The following is a 24,292-nucleotide window of genomic DNA, read 5'->3' on the forward strand; positions in this document are numbered from 1 at the left end:
TGGGAGGAAAAGAGTCCCTGTCATAAAAAAATGTAAACTTAAAAAATTCTCCATAAATAGCATAGTGGGAGATCAATGCCCCGCATGTTTTAAACAGAGGAAATGAAGAAAAGATCTCTTCTTTAACAAGAAATTATACATCAGAGAAACTTCCGAGACAATGTACACCTGGTTGCCTATAAGAGACTCAATCTCTCAAACATCCAAACCCGTAAATGTTCCTTACGGGATCATGTTTCTACTGCAAATATAAATGAAAAAATATAATTGTCTGTATCTTACCATTTGATTCCCCATAATTTCAGTCAAAGAAAATCCAGTTGGGTTTTAAACCTGTTTTGACATTATATAAATTTAAATATTTTACTCAGCCAAAGGCTGTGTTTTTTTCAACTGGTTTATATGTTCCCAGTAATTTTTTCCCTCCCCCTCAACTCCTCCATTACTCTGATTCCTCAAGCCTTTTCACTGCTTCTGAAGAGTGCAGGAAATACATTTCTGTGTGCAGTTTAAATGAATTATTTCTCAAAGGTCTGTATTAATAGGTCTTGAAAGGAATCTATTTGTCAAAAACATTTACTGAATCTTTGTGTTGTCTGTATTGTTATAGACATACTTGGTGTCAGGCATGTTGAAATAAATTACCAGAATAACTGAAACTGACATAATTACATTTTTATTTTGACAATTAAATTTGCAGAATCTTAAAATATTGTCCACAGAATTTTTAATTTTTTGGCACAGAATTCCCTCAGAAATAAGAGGTGTATATTGGACTAGGCGTGGATGTTGTACTTTTAGAAGGACTGTCATTTCAATGACACATTAACTCAATACTCTAATGCTCATTTTCAAGTGGCATTCCAGGAAGAAGTTAAAATCCCATGATAATTTCTGATCTCCTAGCTCAAGTTCCTTCACTCATTAAAGTAGGATTTATGCCCAAGGCTGTACGTAAGACACCACTATACATGGTTAGTTTGCACAGACATTGAACTCTGACTCAGTGCTGCAAACAGCACTTCAATATCTTGAAAACAAAAAGCACTAAAACAAAACACAATTCTGTATTTTTGCCACTGTCCAGTATGCCAGAATTATCAGCTCAACCTGATATCAGCAGAAGCTAGTTATGGATTTGAAGACATGTGTACTGTGTTCACTAGAAAGAAATCCAGTGATTCTTTTTTACTATACTGATTCTAAGTATAGCTCTACAGAGAAAATATAGCAGCTTTTAGCATTCAGCCAAAAGAAAGGGACCAGCAATTCGGAGTTGGTTTGTTGATTGCAGCAGATGTTCATTTTATAGAACACTGGCAGCAGGGAAGACCAGCACAATGAAAACAATGCATCATCTTGTTGGCCTCAGCTAACCACAGTATGTAATTATCACAGAGGCTTTTATTGTACTAGTGTATGATTGGATGACTGAATCATTTTGATTACCCTGTGCCAAAATCTTTTTTGCTGTGCTCTGTAGCAGTGCTAATCTGTCTGCATGATCTCAGATATGCATTGTCTAGCAGTGCAAGATTACATCTAGAAGCACCAGACAGAGGGACTGCAATGCATTTTGGGACTCCAATTTCCTCTCTCAACTATATAAGCAATATCTCCAAACATAACTTTGAACGTATAACACCCAAATCTGTATCTCTTATTATAAATTCCATGGAATGTTCGCAATATTCCATGTGATCTTTTTGAAATAAATTGATAACACAGTAGTTTTGACATGTACAGTCAGTTTGAAATTTGTTTTAAAAAAAGCCCAAATTTTCCAATCTATGCCACATTTTAAACCTGATGTTTTTATTTTCCTTGTACAACTCTTTCAGTTTACAATGCAGTTTGTCTCCATACAGACTACTTCTCATATGAAGATAGATATCCTCACAGTCCTACACAAGTGCTCTGTGTCATGTAGAACCATTTTCATTTAGCCATTGTTTTGTTAACTGCTGTTTTGCCTAAGAAGCCCAACTCCTTCCAAGTCCCTCTGGTCTGAGAGAAGGGTGCTGTTTATATACACCCACACCTGTTCCTAGGGTTACCAGATGGTTTCAACAAAAATACCGGACACACTTGACATTACATCACAATCTACATTACATCTTATTTAGAAAATACAGGACATTTATATTTTCTCAATTTGTTTCCTGAACAGAAAGCTCAAATACTGGACTGTCTGGTTCAAAACTGGACACCTGGCAACCCTACCTGTTCCCCAGGTGCCCTTAGCAGTATCCAGGGATACAAACATAGCTGCTGTGGTTGCATAAATGGCCTATGTATCTTACTCTGTCCAGCTGTTAAGCTCTCCCAGATGCCTTCCCTGAGGTCACTTCTTCTGTTTCAGTAATAATGCGCTCACCTTGTCCAGTTCTGCAGGTATTCTTAAAGGCAATCCTGGAATGGGTTGCACTGGTGCAACAAGATTAGCTTGATAAACCTCCAAGGCTGGTAGGTTCTAATAAAGGACAGAGTGGGAGAGTTAATGAGTGAGAACATCCATGACTCCTATGGAGCTGTACTGCCAAGGAGATATAAGGAGCAGAGAATTTAAGGGGAAGAAGTGAGGCGACAGGCATGTTGGTGAATATCCAACTCTATAAAAATCTTGAAGGCTAAAATCCTAGCTTTTTTGCCGTGAGAATTCAAGGAGTAAGCAGAAGGCTTCCTTCCAGACTATTTAAAGAATTCCTAGAAAAGTCCATTAAAAAAATCACACTTTACTCTAGGCAAGTTTCTCCCAGAGGTATATGGAACTATTGATTCAAAAATAGGATCCAAATTTCCTGCTTTCTTTTCCTTGTCCTGGGCCTTGCCCATTCTTCATCTTATATCTTTCCAAGTAAGTAGTAACACACAATTATGGGTAGCCAGCATAACCACACTTTCTGACGTGCAATTGCTTCTCTAAAACGTTATAATTATGTTAATGTGTTAAAAAAGCCTTTCAATTTTGAAATATTTATAGAATTTTGCTGGATGACTCAAGGCTTGGAAGGCAATGAAATGAATTTTTGTTTTGAGGACTCATGATGCTTGTATTTTTGATTGTTGCTCAAGAAACCACAACATGTAGAAAGAAGTCAGCCCTTTGAGAAATGAAACAGCTCAATGGGAGTTTAAAATTCTTTTTCTTTGCTGCTGCCAGTGTGAACATGACACCCAGTCCCTTCTGCCCCCTTAAAGGTCAAGTCAACTTGAAGATTTTAAGAGGAATCAACCTACAAAAAATAGGGTAGGATCTTTTTATCTGAAACAATAGCTGAGCAAATGATGAATTTTAAGATTTTAAAACATAATAGAAGTCTTAGATTGGAACCAATGAGGACAATAGGTGAAACTTCAACCTACAAAAGGCTGAGTGACTGACAGCTGCTTAACTACTTTCTCTTGGTAGGTGGAGTCCTATCAGCATGGATGATATAACAGTCTAGCTTGTGGGATAGGGAAGGAGGGAGACCAAACAAACAATTATATTTAATTCTGCAACTGAGGCTATAATACTTTAAACCTTTAAAACTAGGAGCTGGAGAGCACAACTGATAATGTTCATAAAAGTTAATTTGTTTTCTTCACAAATTCATCTATTGTCTTGGTAACATGAGTACGAATGGCAGCCCTACAGACAGCTCAAAAGCTGTCAGGATGCTATCTGTACGTGTCAAAAGTGGCTGTTGTGTGAGAGCTGAAAGGGTTTTTTAATCTTACACACTTTTATAGTAAAAGTGCTAAGGGTATATATGAAGAAAACCCTTAGAAGTAATAATAATGAAAATGCCTTAGATTCTCTCTCGTACTCTGTTAATGAGGTTATGAGTTTTAGAAGAATAAACTGACCAAGGAGCTATGAATGAAATGTGGAAATAAGAGACTATGTCTAGACTAGGGAGTTTTTCCGGGATACCGCTGGTATCTCAGAAAAACTCTGCTGCATCCAGGGAATGTGTCTGCTTTTCCAACATTTTCTGTGGAAGAGCAGACATGCTCTTTTAGAAGCCCTGTCTTCCTCGTGGCATGAGGAAGAAGGGCTCTTCTGAAAGAGGAGGTTTTTCAGAAATTTGGCCCAGTGTAGATGGGCCAAATTTCAGTAAAGTCTTTTCTGACAAAACTATTGGAAAAAGGTATGCATATTTTCCGATAAAAAGCGGCAGTGTAGACATAGCCTAAGCCACATAGGTGGAATCTTGGCTAGCCAATCAGAGACTTTCTTTAATAAGAGTTAATAAATTATAACAAATAGAAATATCTCTAAAAACTAGAGAGAGACAAGGTGGGTTGAAGTAATGTCTTTTATTGGACCAACTTCTCTTGGGGAAAGAGACAATCTTTTGAGCTTACACAGAACTTGAAAAGCTTGTCTCTTTCACCAATAGAAGTTGACCCAATAAAATATATTAACTTACTTGCCATGCTTCTCTAATATCATGGGACCAAAACAGCTATAACAACTTTAAAAAACAAGATATATAAAGTCTGAGTGACTGATAATTTTTCATGTTACCATGAAAACAGATAATGAATTTGTGAAGAAAAAAAACTTAACCTGTTTGAACATTGAGAGCTACAACTCTAGAATATAAATTTAATACAGCAATATTTTTCTTCTCCTCTCTTAATTCTTTTAGACACCCACACTCCTACAGAAAGATTATTCTTCTAAACAAAAAACACTTATAATCTAAAAATTAAATTTCTAATTTTAATATAAAAGTTAAAAGATAGCTAAAAACTAGTTTGAAAGATTACAACAGTTCAAGACAGAGAACTGGCAATGCCCTAAGACAGTGTTCCCCAATTTGTGCTCCAGGGAACCTTGGGGATCCGCGAAGCGAAAGCAAGGGTTCTGCAAAGAGCCAGTACTCCCCCGCCCCGTTAAAGAGACAGAGCCATGGCGAGGGCTTTATTTTTTTTTGCTCAACGAAACGCGGCAGGGGCCATTTTTTTTAAGGCAACTCTAGGGGTTCCATGGCCAAATAAAATTGGGAAACACTGCCCTAAGAGATGGGATATGCAATATAAAAGGTTTCCCAGAGATGTCAGGAGAAGTTTGTGAAGTTGATGCCATTGCCACCAGATAGATGAAGCAGTACTACATGACTTGAAACCTCCCCTTCGTGCTTTGGCTGGTTAAGAAAAGTGCTTGAATCTTCTGGACAACAATTCAAACCTGCACTGAAATTGTACTATGAAACACAAGAAAGAAGAAACAAACTGAAAAAAGCAATGCAAAAAAATGAAGGAAAGCTGAAAGTCAAGTACAGTAAAACTCCATTAGTTTGACCAGCAGCTGATTCTGGCCACCGGCAAGCTTGAAACTGCTGATCAGTTTCAGCAGCAGCTGACTCTGGGACGCCTGGGGCAGAGCAGCTGGGGTGCTGCCGGATTGGTCCCGTAGCACCGCTCCTCGAAGCTGTGGGACCAATCCGGCAGCACCCCAGCTGCTCTGTCCCGGGCATCCCCAAGAGCAGCTGGGGTGCTGCCGGGTTGGTCTCGCAGTGCCGAGGGGCGGTGCTACCAGACCAACTGGGTAGCACTCCAGCTACTCTACTGCAGGCGTCCCCGATTCAGCTGCTGTTGAAACTGACCAGCAGCGGCTGAATCGGGGACTCCTGGGGCAGAGCCGGACTATCGAAAGGGGGGGCTATGAGGGGTCTGGGGTGGCATCCTCCCCACCCCACCCTGGATCCCTCAGAGCCCCCCTTCGGATAGTCCGGCATATCTGATATTCCGGCACCTCCTGGGTCCTAAAGCTGCCGGATTGTCGGAAGTTTACTGTATTAGATTAAGTCTCTGCAGGGATAAAAAAGGTACAAAAGCACTAAAGAATTGGGCTACATCTACACTGCTGGTTTTGCTGGCAGTGAGTATGCAAATGAGGCGTGGATTAGCGTATCATCACAACCTATTTGCATAATTTATGCAAGGTTTTTGCAAGCAGGGTGGGAAATAGCAGTGTGGATATTTTCTTTTTGCGCAACACCCCCTTTTCCCAGCAGATCCGTAAGGATCTGGAGGGAAAGGATCTGGCAGGAAAAGGGGTTTTTGTGCAAAAAGAAAACGTCCACACTACTTTTCTTTCTGCAAAAACCGTTTGTGCAAAAACGCATTGCATAAATTATAAAAATGAGGCATGGTGATATGCTAATCTGTGCCTCATTCGCATATTCACTGCCGGCAAAACTGGCAATGTAGACGTAGCCTTGATGTTCACAGCCAAGGTGGGTACTGAATCAAATCAGTGCTCTGACCATATGTCAGTAGAGGACAAATTATAGTCAGATCTTTTGTTGTCCAGTGGGAGGAGTTTGATGCTCAGATTCCTGAATGCATCCATTACTGGACACATTAGTATGGCAAAGCTGAGAAATGCCAGCTGAATTCAGACTTTTGGCTCCTCTCTCCCTTTAACCCGCCCCCCTTCTCAAAAATCCTGTGTGTTACCCTCCTATAAGATGTGGCCACTGGCAAGCTTGAAATCAAACATGTGGCTTTAAATGTGAAAAAACTGGAGAGTCTTGCCTCTGTGTCTCATTAGAGCTTTCCAAGTGAAGTAATATTTCCCAGCTGGCCAGCAGCTTTAGGAGAAAGGCACCATTTTTCCCTTTATTTTAAAGACACATCATTGACAAAGAACATCAAAATAACAAATTTATGGTTTTAACAGTGTTTCTAGCACAGAGGGTGAAATTAGATCCTTTCAATACTGCTTAAGAAGAAGCAGAATTGAATAACTCAAGGGATAAAATCACAGTTACAGGGTAAAAGAAATGAGTTCAAAATATGTGACTAGGACCCTGAGTCCATAATTTATACCACAGATGTATTTTTCAGGTTGCAAATATAGTATTCTACATCCAAGGCCCCCAGGCTCCAGCTGCTGCTGGGTCACACTGGGGGTCATCATCAGGGTAGAACACAGGCACAGAGTGTTTATAGTAGTGCTGCAGCCGGGAGAGCAGTTTTTTCACAACTCCAGGATATTTTTCAGACAAGTCGTTTCTTTCCTCAGCGTCTTTAACAACATCAAAAAGCCAAAGTTTCTTTGTTGGTGGGTCAGATGATAGAATCTTTGACTCACTGAACAAAGACGGTGGTGGGAACCAGTGGCTGCAGCCTACAGAAATAGGAACAGATAAGGGATTAGTTCTCATACATACAGGGCAAGAGTAGCCTCAGACCTGGGATTCAGGCTATGTCTACACTACAATGATCTATCGGAAAAGGTACGGAAATTGCACTCCGCAATTTGTGTATCTTTTTCCGATAGTTTTTTTGGAAGAGGCTTTTCCAAAATTTCGTGCAACTACACTGTGCCAAATTTCGGAAAAGCCTCCTCTTTTGGAAGAGCCCTTCTTCCTCATGGGAGGAGGAAGACAGGGCTTCTAAAAGCGCACGTCTGCTCTTTTGCAAAAAAAAGGTGGAAGATCAGATGCGTTTCCTATGTGTAGACATAGCCTCAACGTTAAATGTGACCTATTTAATTTGAAAGAAATTCCACTGAAGTTGGCTCCAAGAATGTGGTTCTCCCATTGTAATGTAAGCACAGAAAGACAGATACAAAAACTATGACTTCATGGAACATATTGTAAATATTGGCCTGCATTTAAATAAGGCTTAGCCCCTAATTTTTACATTACATGGTAAATCATGAAAGCTGAAAGAGAGTAAATTATGGAAATGCGAAGTTTATTATGTTTGAAACTGGATGAACTGGCACCGGACGTAAACCTCTAGAGGGGAAATATCATTTCATTACCTGGATACCCTGTCAGTAATTTCCACCTTCCATGTCGAATTGCAGCATGTATGGATATATTGAAGATTGAATCCTCCCATGTAAAAGAATTATGTGGTGAGGATGTCTTGTTGTTAATACCAGGACCTTAATAGAACAATAAGATAGATTTAGATGCATTTTGTAATGATAAATAATTTAACTAAGATTTTGTTAAGAAACAAACCAATATAATGCAATACTGGAATATAAACGCATATTCTGCAGTAAATAAGTACATTGTATAAGATATAATAGGGCTCTCAACCCTGCCAAAAGGTTCAGAGTTAATATTACCATTTCTGACATTCATGGTATTTATTTATACACCTGTTCTAACACAATTGTCTAATATTTCAATTCTCAAATCTTAAAGTATACTGAAAAAAACTGTGCATACCCAGGTAAACTATATGTACAAACAACATATTTATATGTACACACAGCAAGCAGCGTATACAAATACAGTACCAATTTGCATTCAACTACAGATTTGCATACGCAATGGCCTGTTCATGTATTTTAGAGCTGAAAATGCAAATTTTAAAAGTTTGACATCATATATCAGTCAATGTTTGTTTTCTTACATCTAGTGTTATAAAAGAATTCTTGGTCAGTGAGTTGAACAATTAAGTAGCTTAGCCAATCTTAAAGACTAAGACCAACACCATGAATTGAACCCAGATGCAAACATGGAGCCAGGTGCACATCTTTGGTATGATATATGGATTATATTTTTACTGATAAATGTCTATTTCAACACACACACACACACACACACACTTTCCATCAATAATAACAGAAATTTACATATAGACAAAATAAGAAAAATGCAACTCAAAAACACATTAGTTTAAGGCCAGGCTATTTACTTTTATATTTTGACATAAGATACTAGCAATTCGAGTTTTAACTGTTCTAAAGCTGCAACTTTTTGAATCCTAACATCTACTGTTATTAAACAATTATTAAACAATTACCACAATCCAGCTGTGAGAGGATGAAATACACTACAGTTCATCTTCTCCATACAAAAAATTCCCTCAATTACCTTAATTGCAAATAAGAGCCTCCCCTTCTCTGTAGCCCACCTACTAAGCGTTACTCAACAGTACTATTTCCTCTCAAATGCCTGTTTTATGACACGATCGCATTTCCACTGTTAAAAGAAACAAGTTTAATTCAAAAGTTGCTGTTTTAATATTTAATGTTACATCAACTACGTCGGTATCAAATGTCATAACATATTTGGAATAAAGTTTCAGAGGGGTAGCCATATTAGTCTGTTTCAGTAAAAGCAATGAAGAGCCCTGGGGCACCTTAAAGTTTAATTATTTAGGTTGGGGTTAGTCTTTAAGGTGTCACAGGACTACATTATATGAGGTGACGATATCTGATAGGTAACCAATGAAAGCATTTAAATAGCTTATATAGCATTAGGATTGGGCGTGTGCCCTGCATTGTCTCTTTAAGGGGTTAAACCCAACCCTGGGTGAGGGCTGCAGCTATGCAGCAAGCAGCTGCAACAAATGGCAGACAATTAGGGCCCAGCTGAGGGGAGTATAAATAAAGGCTCATGAAGAAGAGTAGGGACACTCTTGTTCTGACTGGGGAGCAGGAGGGACCTAGCTGCCAGGGAAGGTAGGGGCTTCCTGATTTAGAACAGAGCTGGGGAGAGTCAAGCAGGGCTGGGAAAGCTCTGGCAAGACAAGCTTCCAGGCTGCAGGGCCTGAGCAAGGTCTCAGGGTACCAGAGCTGCAGGGAGGCAGCCAGGATAGGCAAAAGCAGCAGGTCCTCACAGGTTCTTGCCAGTGATGAGGGGCCATTTCTAACTGCACTTTGCCCCTGTGGCAGGGGCTAGAAGAAGATATTTGGATATTAAAGAGGACTGATATCCAGAGGGTAGGTGCTCTGCACATCTGAATATTTAAGCCCCTCTACAATGTGTCAATTTAAACAAAAAAAATCAAGGCATCCAAAAATGCCTTTTGAAAATTCAGGTGTTGAATTACTAGCATGATTCATAGTTTATTTTACCATTTGTGCATTTCAAAACACACATACACTTTAGTTTAGAAGCGCAAATGAATCACAACTGAATAAATTATGTAAATAAAACTTGAATGCTGCTCAGAACGGATATTACTTTGTATAAAGCTTATGTTGTTCCAATCAATTACACCGATAATTCAACTTGCTAGTACATAACCCTATAAAATATACGTGAGTCAGAAAATATTTTACCTACATTTTTACGTGCACAAGTGAATTTGCAGAAATAATCTGAGGTATATTGGTCTTAGTGTGGAGAAACTGCAGATATAAATCCTTGCTCAGAAGATAAGAATACTGACTATCTCGATATTAATGTTTTGGTTTTACTGTATCTTTAAACAATTATATAAATAGCATCTTGATTTTAAAATAAATCTCAAAGACAGTCCCATTTCCGACACAACTTGTTTCTTCAAAGAGATCAGAGTCAAATCTCACACAAAACATATGGTTTCATTGCTAACATTAGGGTTACCATATTTGCAGGGGCGGCTTTAGGAAGTGCGGGGCCCAATTCAAACAGTTTCGACAGGGCCCCGGCAGTCAGGATTTTTTATTGAGAAAAAAAAAAACCCCACATCGCACACAAAAAAAGAGTCACAGCCCCTTTAAATCTCCAGCTACAGGGCAGAGTCATGTCCCGCCTGCCCCGGGGCCAAACCCCCGCACACGCAAACCCCCCATCTGCAGTGCAGCCAAACTCCCGCGTACACGTGGGGCCCTCTTAGGCGCACGTCCCGATTTGGGAGAATCAGTGGAGTCAGTTGTTTTGGATGCTCTTGTCCAGGGCTAGTTTGGAAGCTCTTCCACACAGAAAACTTATCTTTCCTTGCACTTTGGTAAAGTGCCACATACATTCAGAGCACTCTGCAACCCCAGGGCTGAATGTGGCTCGCCAAGTGTTCTTTCCAGCTTGCCCAGCTGATTGGCAGAGCATGCATACCTGTAGCCAGCAGCATGTGTTCAGCTGTCCCTTCCCCCCCAACATTGCTCCATTCTGCAGCCAAGCTGTTCCCAGGATTCTCCTCGTAGCTATGCAGAGTCAGGGTGTCCTCTTGTTCCTGTATCCCATCTCTGCAGAGCAGGGGTTGGGTAGGGGGAGACACACAGTGGAGCTGCTCCAATCTGAAGCATTGGTAAGTGAACCAGAGGAGTACCTGTCTTAAGAGGCACTTCATTGTTTCTAAGATTTCAGTGCTCATTCTCTCTCCCATTCACTCTCTCTCACATACACATATACACGCACTCTCCTCCCCCATCTCTGCAGAGCAGGGGAGGAGGAGACAACAGAGCAGGACAGCTTTCCCTGTAGTAGACAGATTGTTACTTCTCTCAGAAACTTACCTGGAAGCAGCCAGCACACACACACTGTGTCATGATCACACACAACCAGTCTGCCACAGTTACTCTGTGTGTGTGTGGTACAGACACACACACACAGTGCCACACACACTCTCGCATCTCTGTGCCACACACTCTCAATCTGTGCCACAAAGTCTCTCTCACACTCAGAGTGTGTCTCTTTCACACACACACACACACACACACACACACACACACACACACACACACACACTCTTTCTCTCTTTCACCCCCAACCTCACCCCTTCTGGGCTGCTCAAAGCCAACCCGTAACCATGTACCAAAATTTGTGAAGTGGCCCCCCTACGAAAATTATTGCCCACTTTATAGCTTTAAATATTTCAGCCAAGTCTTCTCAGATGCTTCTTCCCAGGCTCAATGATCCTGGTTTGGGTCATTTCTTTTTTTGTCTCATCGTGCCTGTTAAAGTCTTCATTTCCCTTCTCTAAACCTTTTCAGCATTAAATTGGAGTGTAAGGAAAAGTATGTGAAACATACAATGAATCTGAAAATGGTGAAGAAAAGCATTACATGTGGTATTTATAATCCAGGCTGAAAATTTCAAATCTCTCTTCATTTAGGCTATGTCTACACTGACAGCTTCTTGCGCAAGAACATCTTGCTCAAGGGTTCTTGTGCAAGAAGTCTTGCGCAAGAAAACGTCTACACTGCCATGTGCGAGCTGTGCTTTTGCACAAGAGCATCCATGGCAATGTTGATGCTCTCTTGTGCAAGAAAGCCATTTTAGCCATAGGGGTTTCTTGTGCAAGAAACCCCTGCCAAGCCTCCGCACTATCCTGTTGCACAAGAGTTGCTGCACAAGAGGGCTTACACCTGTTAAAAAAGAGTGTAGCTCTTGCACAAGAAGCCCTCTCTTACTGCACCTTACTGTACATTTCCTTGAGCAAGAGCGGGCGGGCAGTGTGGGTGCTCTGCGGATTCTTGCGCAAGAACGGCAGTACTTGTGCAAAAAGTCGCAAGTGTAGACATAGCCTTATTGTTTATATTACTTGTGACTGATTTCAAATTGATTCAATCTTTAGACCTTCAACTGACAAACGAAAGATCTCAGACAAATATTCTGTGACAATAATTTTATATAAAAAGTTTCAGAATAACCAGTGCCCATTCTGAAAGGACTTACAAGACAGATAAGAGATGTAAGCTGAACTTCAAATCTTTTCAACCAAAGTTCAACTTCCTGGCACCTAATCTGAGATATATATTTGTAGACAGAGATTCATTAATGTGATAAAAAAAATTTAGAGAATATTAATTTGAACTTTGTTCTTTAATCTTCAATCATAAAAAGATTAGCCAGCAGATAATAGTGAAAGTTTTCGTTTTTAAAAAATGCACTACTGGATACTGTATTTCATGTACCAATGTATATTCAAGCCACTTACAAGAGATGTAGTGAATGTATATGACTCATTATATCCCCCACCCCTTTTCTCCCCCCAAACATAAGGATAGCTCAAGTAATTGGTAGAATCTTAAAGAGTAGAGCTATAAATAGCCAGTACATCTATGAAAGAAAAGGAAAGCTAACCTAAAATATTATCCTTCAGTCTATGATTACGATGATGAAAATGAACCATGCTGCGAGGAGGGTTTTTTAAATGGCAAGATATCAAAGACTATGGTTTTCTTTCACATGGCATTTTGTGAAATCCCAACACATGAGTTAGAGGGTCCAAAAAAACACTGCTTGAGGCACACTATATTCTTACACAGTGCATGTTCATGTTCCGTGTGTAAAGAATAAATCTAAGAGTTAAGAAAACAGTTTTGGAGTAGGAGGAAATAATGTTAATTTAATACTTAGTCTGGAAGGCATACCCTGTCCAATATATATAAATATGCAGGCCAGACTGAATTAACCTCGTTATCTCTAGCCTCCCTGACTGAATTAACCTCGTTATCTCTAGCCTTATTCTGGCCTGCATATTTATACCTGTCTCTGGAAATTTTCACTACATGCATCTGACAAAGTGGGTCTTTGCCCACGAAAGCTTATGCTCCAATACATCTGTTAGTCTATAAAGTGCCACAGGACTCCTTGTTGCTTTTGCAGATCTAGACTACCACAGCTACCCCTCTGATACTTGATACTTCAGTTAGCCTATTGTTTCTGAATAGCCAATGCAATATTTAACAACACAGGTACAAGGACTAGAGTAGCCTAGCTCTGCAAACAGGACTATTCTAGATAAGTAACAACTTTCCACCAAAAATACAAATGCAAAAAGAAAGCAAGTGGGCTGACACATTTTTTGTCTTTTGAACAATTTCCAGGCAACTGTGTGCAGAAAAAAAATAAGGGCTTATTTCTCTCACTCCTTCTTGTCTCTAGCATTCAGGAGGAATGTAAACCTGGAGGGAGCAGAAAATACATACCGTATTTTCCTGGCGTATAAGGCGACTGGGCATATAAGACGACCCCCTAATTTTCTAGTTAAAACATAGGTTTTCGCCTATACTCGCCGTCTAAGACTACCCCCCCTTAAGAGGCCAACCGGCAGCACCCCAGCTGCTCTGCCCCAGGGTCCACAACAAAAGCCTGGTCTGCTGGGGGGAGGGGGGCGCACTAGCTGCACCCCCCCCAGCAGACCAGGGACACGGGGAGCAAAGCCGCAGCAGCAGCGGGGTTTGCTCCCGGTGCCCCTGGTCTGCTGGGGACCGTCTCCCAGAGCAAAGCCTCAGAGGCGCAGGACCCCTCCTCCTCCCTGGCTTTGCTCCCGGTGTCCCTGGTCTGCTGGAGACGGTCCCCAGCAGACCAGGGACACCGGGAGCAAAGCCTCTGAGGATGCCGGCAGCGGGACAGCCGCGGCGCGTCTGGGCTGTCCCGCTGCCGGCTTCCCCCGAGCCTTTGCTCCGCGTCTTCCTGGTCTGCAGACCAGGGAGACACGGAGCAGCTTTTCTCGCCCCGGAATACACGGGCGGCGGGAGCACAAGGTCCCGCAGTCCGTGTCCTCCAGGGCGAGAAAAGCCCCGTTCGTACCTGCAAGTCGGGGACTGCCTGTATGTTTATACCCAGCGTATAAGACGACCCCCGATTTTCGGGGGATGTTTTTTAGTATAAAAAGTCGTCTTATACGCTGGAAAATAACGGTAGAAGTAAAACTAAAAAGTTTAAGAAACATCATTTTTTCAGCCAGCCTCCAATTTTGTGCTCACAGGCAGGTGTGTGCTTGCTAGAGACATAACTAGCTAATTTGTACATGCATGTAAATACAATTTGCGCGTGTGTGAGGGTGTATACAACTCTGTAAGTGCAGAAGTTGAAGTCACTTCTGAAAATGTTCAGAGGAGGGTGTATATATGTGCTAATATTAAGAAATCAGTGATTTGTTGATTCTGAACTTCTTAATTCTATTCTCAGAGCGAGAAAGAAGGTTCTAGAGATAATAGTCCAATAAACAGTAAATTCACTGAGCACCAGAGAAGTTGTGGTCCATTTTATATTAGATCCATATGTGAATTTTTTTAATTACTGCAGAAAGGAAAAAAAGGACAATTATTTCCAGAAATACTTTCTTTGCAACCACAGGAATCAGTAAACTGTGGAAAGCAGAAGCTCCCTGTTGATGCACACACATGCAAGCAACTTTTCAAGGATCAAATATAAGCAATGCATCAATTATAAGTTTGCTACTAGTCCTCTTCAGTCTGAGAAAACCAGGACATCATTCTTATTCACTGAATGACATGGTACAGGGAATTCTGAAATCTAACAAGAACTTTACGATATATATTTATCAGCTAATGTAATAGTTATTTCTCATTGCTCTGTGACTATGTGTTACAGTCTTATAGAGGCTTTTGGTTTAGACATGTGTACAGTCCCATACCAAATTCTTGGATTCTACCAGACCTCTTAAAGAATGCAAAAATCGTTTTGGCAGTTGAAGTTTCATACAGCTCTGGCATATGAACTTTATATGCACATACCATACACATACCTCACAGTTCTAATCTGTACATAGCCAAAACTAGCACTTCCACTAATGCAAGAAACTGAATTAATATTGGTCTGCCATTTTTCTTTGGTAGTTTAATTTTTGGATTATTCACTGACAATCTTTACAGTAACATGAGATTTTTCTTTCCATGTGAGAAGAAAACATGTTAATTAAATGGATTCAAGTTTTATCTAATGTTAGCTCTTGACTAAAACTGTAGCAAGTACTACAATTTTCATTTCTATAAGGATCTTTCAAAAGAAGGATGTAGTTTAGACGTACTCAGAAAATACAAATCTTAATCTGATTTCTTCCAAGCTCTTCAAAGAATATGAATATATGCTCTTATGTAATAATACAATTTATCATGTCACTGAACTCTTTAACCACCCACACAACCTCACTCAACATAACTTCTTAGCTATGAGAGAAAAGCAAGATTAAGTTTCCAAAGTTGGGGGGAGGGGGAGGAGAAGTGGGGGAGGATTCCTAGTTCCACTGATGTCAATATAAAAACTCAAATTGACTTTAGTGAAATCAGCCTTTGTCTTGAAATATTTACATGTCTTGAAATATTTTCTTCCATTTGCCCTCTATGATTTGCAACTGATGGAGTCCATTGTAAACCTATCTTTTCTTAAATACAATCTACAAAGAAATCTAGAGACACAAGAAAGTGCTTTACAATGAAAAATGTTAGTTTTAAATTAAAAGCTTCTACTATCTTGAGTTTAATAACTGGATTACATTTTGCAATTTTCTAATATCTATATATAAAATATGCAGTACTATTATTTAAATAGCTTTTAAATGTTTCATGTACATGTAAAATGTTTTATGTAAAAGTAACAGCTAGTTTGTGATTAATCTGTTTTACATAAATATATGCATTTATACATTTATAAAAAGCACATTAATAAATTACTTCTAGCTAAAAGATTTTTCATCCTGTAAGATACTACAGGAAAATTCCTAATAAAACTGAAGATAAAAGTCCTCTGGCAACTTTGAATCATAAAATGTTTACCTGATGTTTTCTCTGTGTAAGATACTAAACAATCATCAACATGATGGTAACATAGTTTTTTCATGGTTATTGCTTCCAAAAGGGATGCAGTTTAAAGAAAAACAAAGCCTGTATGGATGGTCTAAACCAGAGGTTCCCAAACTTTTTGACACGGGGACCAGTAAGTCCATTCACGAGCTTTCGGAGGACTGGTAACATTCATTTGAATATTTGCATATTCATTAAGCAAATGATGACTATGCAAATACATTGTTTCTGGTTCTCCCAAAGCCACCAGGGCCAACTTTAGCAAAGCTTTTGATATGGCCACCCACAATATTCTTACCAGCAAGTTAAGGGAATATGGATTGGAAAAATGGACTGTAATCCAATAAAATCCTGCACCACCACATCGTGTATTGAAAAGGGGCTCATTTATTTTCAGAAAGCTGACACCATCTTCGGAATTTTTTATCCATATTCTCATTCCGGATGGTGAATGCACCAGGTTCTCTCCATTCTGACACACTGTAGTGCCTTTAAACCTCACTGTCAGCAGTGGGGATATTTAAAAGGCACTGCTTTTACATTTTTATTCCAGATATGCATGCGCCCTGAACTGTCCCGCTCCCCGCTGGTCGAAGCTCTCCCTCCCCACCTTCCCCCCCGCCTTTCCCCAGCCCCGCTGTCCTCGCCAGCCGATTCTCTCCCGATCTTCCCTGGCAAGCCCTGCTACCCCTGCCAGCCCTGCTTCCGTTGGTCGGTTCTCCCCACCTCCACCCATCTTTCCCGGCCAGCCCCACTGCTCCCGCCCCCGCAGCCAGCCCTGCTTCCACCATCTGGTTCCCCAGCCAGCCTCACTACCCTCGACAGCCAGTTTCCCACCCCCGCGATCTCCCCTGGACAGCCCCACTACTCCCTCCACCCCCCGACCAGCCCTGCTTCCACTGGCCGGTTCCCCAGCCAGCCTCACTACCCCCAACAGCCGGTTTCCCCCACCCCGTGATCTCCCCTGGCCAGCCTCACTGCTCCCACCCCCCACCAGCCCTGCTTCCACTGGCAAGTTCCCCAGCTAGCCCTGCGATCTCCCCCAGCCAGCCTCACTGCCCCCGCCAGCCGGTTCCCCCCACCCCGATCTCCCCTCCCCCTGCCAGCCCTGCTTCCGCCAGCCGGTTCCCCTCCCTATTTCCCCCGGGCAGCTCCACTTCCCCGACCTTGCTTCCCTTCAGCCCATATCCAACCCCTCCACCCCTGCAGCCAGCAATAAGAGCTCACCTGGTAACTCTCACTATGCCTCTGCCGGAAGCCTGAAACTAACGGCTGCATCTGCCCAGCCCGGCTGAGGGCTTGGGAGACCCGGTGCTGCACGGGCAGTCCGGGAGCCCGGAACACCCTGGCAGCCACGCTGAGGCCTGGTATTTTTTTCCCCACGACCAGGCTGCAGCCCATAGTTTGGGAAACGCTGGTCTAAACCAGCATTTCTCAACCAGTGGTACGAGTACCCTTAGGATACTTGAGAGAAGTCTGGGGGGTACATCAACAACTGAAATTTGGAGAAAACTGAATTTTTGTTTTAAGTTTTACAGCGCTTTATTATGTTTGTACTTTTTACACCCCAATATTTCATCACCCGCCCGGCTATGATTAAGTTATTTAAACAAATGTGTTGCAATGGTAGAAAAAAATTGTGTGGATCTGAAAACTGTAGGTACTGGGGGTACTTATAATTTTTTTAAAGGGGTACTTTATAAAAAAAGGTTGAGAAACACATAAACTACATAAACACACACTGCCATCCCTTCCCGATATATCCCAAACATTCCCAAAAAATTGGCAACCCAAGGTACAATGTTCAAGGAATTGTATATATTCTGGAAGATTTAAGGTGCCAAGTCCATCTGGACTATAATATACCTGTGCCATTTACAATAGTGATATTCTCTACAGAAACAGAGATAGAATATTTATAATTTTTACTCTTCTGCTAAATCATTCAAAACCTGCATTTTCCCCTTAATGCTGGTAAATTATTTCCAGAATGTTTCCACTCTTTCGTTCAAGATTTCAACTGTTCTTTGTCAACAATGGTTTTCCCATTCCAGTTACAGCCGTATGAAAATTCTCTCCTCTTCTCTTTTCCAATACATTACATTTTTTGTACATGTCTGTGGGTGTACAGCCTTCTCTACCAGATTACTACTCATCCCAATGAAAATTGAAAACTCATTAGAACCTCCCACCCCACTAAAATATACTATTATGTAAAAACAGATGGTTCCCAGGCTAGCAAAGTTTGTATTTATCATTTCATTTTTGTTGTCTTTTTTATACCATGATATATGAAACATTTATTTCCCCTGAAGGAGGAGGAAGTTGAAATGTCAACAGCTCTTTATTAAAGAAATAAGATATTTTTTCTACTTTACTGCGAAAAGACATTTTCTGACCTTTTTACTAGTTTATGGTGCTAATTAATTTTCTGCAAAACTCTGAGATTTTCAGTTACTTTATTAAAATAAGATTATTTGAGGAATAGCCATGACCTTGACCTTTGAAGAATTAATAGAATACTGATTTTGAAGGAACTGATCAGGTTCATTATCCAGACTATAATTTGTTACTGTCATGTTGATAACACATAGCTTCTATATGCTTTACAATGAAGTCAAACTATTTTTACTTTTGGTACAACTCTGGATATATGGAGTCAAATTGCACAATTCATTATTTTTTGTAGTGATTTCAGTTATTGCACCAGGCCATTTTGAGTCTAAAATAAGGATTTTGGAATAGAAGATTAACAGCACCAAGTTGGCATGCTACAGGCTGTGTTCTCTCCATAGCTTAATTTAGAGGGGCATGTAAACATGTAACAACATTCAGTTTTTTCAAATTATTCTGCTCCCCAATTTTTTTCATGGATTAGATCTTAGAAAACATAATAATAAACATTGAATGGTGAAGTTCTGCCCCTGCTGGTGTTAACTGAAAAACTCCCATGGACTTCCGTGGGGCTAGGATAACACTCTGGCTACGTCTACATTGCAGACTTTTTGCGCAAGAACAGCTGTTCTTGCTCAATAACTTGCAGAGTGTCTACACTGCACGTGTGTTCTTGTGCAAGTAAATGTACAGTAAAGCGTCAGAAAACAGGGCTTCTTGCACAAGAGTTATTCCTCTCTCCGTGAGGAATAATAAGTCCTCTTGCGCAAGAGCTCATCCACAAGAAGGCAGTGGGGACAGGCAACAGGGGTTTCTTCTGCAAGAAAGCCCTATGGCTTTAAAATGGCCATCAGAGCTTTCTTGCGCAAGAGAGCGTCCATACTGCCATGGACGCTCTTGCGCAAAAGCACATCTCTTCCACAAGAATTTTTGCACAAGAACTCTTGCACAAAACAGTTCTTGTGCAAGAAGCCTGCAGTGTAGACATAGCCTCTGAGTATTACATTTTACCGGACACAATTATAAACACTAGAAAAACCAGCAGAAAATCAGAACAAGAGTACATTTATGAATTCTAGTATTTCACTCGCAAAATTCAACATTATGATTTGATATGTAGCCCCCATTTACTCATCTATGTACACACAGACACATGTATGTGCGCGTTCACACACACACACACACACACCCTCTTCAGCTCTGTACTCTGAGCTCCTGTATCACTGCAGATCATTAAAAGTAAGTGTGTGTGAGGGTTTCTGCCTGTCAAATATGGAAAATAGAAGTGTATTTGAAATCTTAAATTTTATCTAGGAAAGAGTTATATTTCTGGCACATTTATTTGTATTTGTTTTAGATCTTTTAAAATATCAAAGGAAATAGAAACACATTTGCACTACTGCAGTCTAAGATGTATTAGGTAACCTATAATATTCAATTACAGTGTCTCTTCCTCCCTATGAAAGGCTAAGTAAGAGGTTTACAACTTGACACTGATATTCTGCACTAGATTAACATTTAATTGGTTCCCAACCCAGAGATATTTTATTTTAAAATGGAGGTTCAGCCATTACAATTAGAGATGTATACAAGCATAAAATGTTACAGTATATGCAGGCAATAAAGAGATATTGTGTCTAGAGGTATATGTCCAGAACCAGAAGCTAGGAACACCTGAACTGTAATCATGGCTCTGGTATTGTGGACTTGGGAAAGTTACTTATTTTCTCTTCCTACATTTCCTTGTTTCTGAAACAGGGATAACCCTCAAACTATTTTGAAGATGCAAATCACTATGCAAACGCTTAGTATTATTATGCAGAAAGATGCTGCCACCCATAAATGACAAATGGTAAAGTGGAACTACAAGAAAAAAGAGTGGGATTTGGTGGACAACAGACGTGCTAGAACAATTTGTGTAGTGGGGGTGTTGAGAGCCATTGAACCAAAATGTAAATCCTGTTCATGATGGAAATCACTTCAAACCAGGAGGTGCAGTAGCACCTCTAGCACTCCTAGTTCCAGCACCTAGGGTGCGTCTACACTGCACCTTTACCTCGAAATAAGCCATGCAATTTGCGCTATGCAAATTGCATAGCTTATTTTGACGTAATTTAGAAATACACTAGTTCAAAATTTGACGCTATCTACACAGTGCCAAATGTAGAAATAAAGTGCTATTCCAAAATGTCCCTCAACCCTTGTGAAACAAGGGTTACAGGGACACAAGTACAGCATGCCCATTATTTCAAAAGATATGCTTTAAAGGCATTTCGAAAGGGATGCTTTAAAGACACGGAATAGGTATTTCAGGGTACTTTCAGTATCCCAAAACAGCTCTTCCTTCTAGACATAGCCCTATGGTGGACAATGGCTCAAACTAAGACACTGGGAAAAGGCAGGCAATGGCTTGTAATAAATGATAGATCATTTCAGTTTGTGGTATCTCTGTAAGAACAAGGCAATACAGGCTAGCTGACAAGCATTTGGTGCATTTTACTTTTCCAAACAAAAAGATGTACTGGGAAGCACAGTGAATAGAATTGGGCTCCCCCCTCCCTTTCCTCATTTCACATAGTCAACTCAAGCAGCAGTTTACACTAAAATAATGGCTTTTGTTCACATTTTGATTTTTTGAAAGGTGGGTGTAAGGCATTAATCTAGCACAGACATTTAGTGTGTTTTTCCTAATCAAAACATGCAGATTCTTGATCCATACACATACCTGCTGTACACAAGCTGCTATGGAGTGACTACACTAATAGGGGATTGTTCCCCCCACCAATTTATTAGTTGAAAAACTGGCAGATCATCACGAATAGGATATGCAGAAATCAATCCTGTTCTATGACGACTCACAGAATCATCTTTCACCCAGCTACAATCAGTAAAAATGAGTCCTGAAGTAGTCTACAGTGTCCCTTAATAAAGATGAATTATTTTGGTATTCGGGTAGATATAGTGTATAATGCTATTGCCATTTCAATGTAATTTATTATGAATTAATGTCATGTATACAGTACTACCAAAATGAAGTGATTTCTCCTTCATAATGTACTAAATGAGCATTCTACTCTTCTCCCCACATAAAGCACACCTAACCTAATCCTCTACATAGCCCATTTATTGTGGCAGTTAATAGTGTAATGCATGAGATCATAATATCTATTTTTTCAAATGGCAAGGAGAATAATGTAAATTATGATTAATTTTGCCCAGAGTGAGTAAGAGCTTGAAGAAAAGTCACAAGTGTTTTTATAACTTTGAATTTCTCTGCCTTGGAGTTCCACCTTTCAGAATGTTTTTTTTGCAAAATAAATTACCTACAATTAGTAAGCATTTTATTATGCCTTTCAAGCTATAGTTTATGGTAAGTCTGAGATTTTAAATGAAAGTGAAAGTTTCTTCAGTATAAAAACCCCACACATAAAAATGTTTTTTCTAGTTACAAAATCTATCCTTTAAATTCACTTGATGAAGCCAAACTTCAAGTTGCTTCTCTAAGACGAGGAGAAAGTAACTCCCTGAAAATAACCTACGAGATTTAATGAATCAGTTAGATTAAAAAATAATACAGAGGGTACTGACAGATTCTGATCAACAACTCTGAATTAAAGGGTATATTTTCTTTCCCTGTGCCATTTAATTCTGATTCTGAATAAAATTGCTTATGCTGGAATATAGAATTCCAGTGCTTCTTGAAGCCAGGCCATCTAGCGATGACACTGTAGAAAGGAATATGTTTGGTTTAACATCTAGGGAAATTTAGACTCAAATACAGTTGGTTTTTAATTCAGCTAAATCACCAAAACTTGATGAAATGCCATAAGGCTGCTTAAAAGAAAGCAGATCTTTCACAATGAAAGAGCTGATGTCACCATCCCAGCTGCCAAACCATCAACAGTTGGAAAACTATTTTAAAGGGATGAAGCAAAATTATAAAAATGTGTGTAAGGTTTTCTGCAATTTCCTTTCAAGGCACTTACGTGCTATTAATTTGAAGTACCTTTAAAGATATTTTCTGCACCTTATTTTGTCTCTCAATAACATTTACATTACAGAGGAGTGTGTACTCATTTAAATTCAATATATTGCCTCCACTGTGCAATTTTCTTGAATTATTAAAAAAATTCAAGTGAATTTGTAAATGGGACTATTCTAATTGAACAGAGAATGTGATGGACTAGGCATTTTATTGGCATTTATCTGTATTAATCTTCTGCTTTTATGTCACTGTGAAGGACATGGGACTGCACTATACTAATTTATGAATATGGTATTGTGACCTAATTATTGGAATGTTTACTGTATAACTACATGAGGTTAAATCTAGGGACTGTAAGGAGACAAACTAGGGCTACGGCTACACTGTAGCCTTCTTCCAGGAAAGCTTATGCAAATGAAGCACGGCATGGAATATCACTGAGCTTCATTTGCATAATTAATTAGCAGCCACTTTTGCTCAAGAGGCTTTTATGCAAAAAGGAGCCATCTACACAGCTCCTTTTTGCGCAAAAGTGGCTGCTAATTAATCATGAAAATGAAGTGCAGCGATATTCCACGCCGCGCTTCATTTACATGAGCTTTCCCGGAAGAAGGCTACAGTGTAGCCATGGCCTAGAAAATGAAACAATGGCTCTTGATCAGACACCCATCACAAACACTTGGGGGTTGTTAACAAGAAAAATAGCCTGGAGGATGACTTCCCAGTGGAGCTCAAATAGGTTTGGGCAACAGGATACAAAACTTGGAAACGGACACAAAGGATCCACAGCTGGATAAAAATGATTATCTCTCAAGGCAAAGCAGGGCAGTTATTTGGAAGAGACAGCAAAGGGAGGCCTTCCTTGAGTCTCTGTCAAATGATGGCAAGCCTCTAGGTTACACTTGCATACAGATTATGTATTGTTTTAAAATATTTTTCTCTAATACTATATTTTTTTCATTCAGCTAACCTTCTTAAATCAAAGTACTGTCCACTGTTTTTTAGAGACTATGATTATCAATGGATAGAAGTCCTCCAAGGAAAGAAGAGCAGATGCCAAACACATTTGGGCCTGCTGAAGTAATTATAGTGGTTACATAGTGTATTGTAACCCAAGGCCCAGTTGTGTCCTGGAGACAAAGGCATAAGGCTTGTCACCTGTGGAGGGAAGGAGGTGCTGTCAGAGAGGCCAGACAAGGGGAGGCCCTGTAATCATGACAGCAGTCAGTATTTTTAATCTTAAATTTTATTTTGTTGAACTAACTTGCTGTAAGCAACTGAGTGACACCTATATGAATAATGTCTTATATGTAAATTTTTAATAGAAAAACTATTATTCTGGGGTAAAAAAATTGGAGAAGAGAGGACTAGGGTTTGCCAGGTGTCCGGTTTTGAACTGGATAGTCCAGTATTTGAGCTTTCTGTTCAGGAAACAAATTGACAAAATATAAATGAGAAAATATAAAAGTCCAATATTTTCTAAATAGGAAGTAATGTAGATTATGATGTAATATCAAGTGTGTCAGGTATTTTTGTTGAAACCATCTGGCAACCCTAGAGAGGGCAAAGCTCAGAGACAGTTTTCCTAGTTCAGCAAAAAGTTACAAAATGTAGAATCAGAAAGATGCACAATATGAGACCCGCACGAGTTGCATTTTCAGAGGTATATAATAAGTTTTTGTATGCCT

The 24,292-nt window shown here is 40.0% G+C and overlaps 1 protein-coding gene across 2 annotated transcripts in view; it reads right to left on the reverse strand.

The window, feature by feature from the left end:
- Positions 1–1,194: 1,194 nt before the first annotated feature.
- Positions 1,195–24,292, reverse strand: part of ARSB (arylsulfatase B) — a 101,902-nt gene continuing 78,804 nt past the window's right edge. For both annotated transcript variants that reach the window (XM_014571538.4, XM_075932330.2), the window contains 2 exons: positions 7,772–7,897; positions 1,195–7,129 (listed from right to left, as the gene is read on the reverse strand). In XM_014571538.4, the coding sequence (XP_014427024.3) occupies positions 6,864–7,129; positions 7,772–7,897 (392 nt within the window). In that variant the 3' untranslated portion in view covers positions 1,195–6,863. The remainder of the gene's footprint in view (positions 7,130–7,771; positions 7,898–24,292) is intronic.

This window comes from Pelodiscus sinensis, chromosome 6, assembly GCF_052426305.1.
Source record: "Pelodiscus sinensis isolate ZL-2025 chromosome 6, ASM5242630v1, whole genome shotgun sequence".
Classification (NCBI taxonomy): domain Eukaryota; kingdom Metazoa; phylum Chordata; order Testudines; family Trionychidae; genus Pelodiscus; species Pelodiscus sinensis.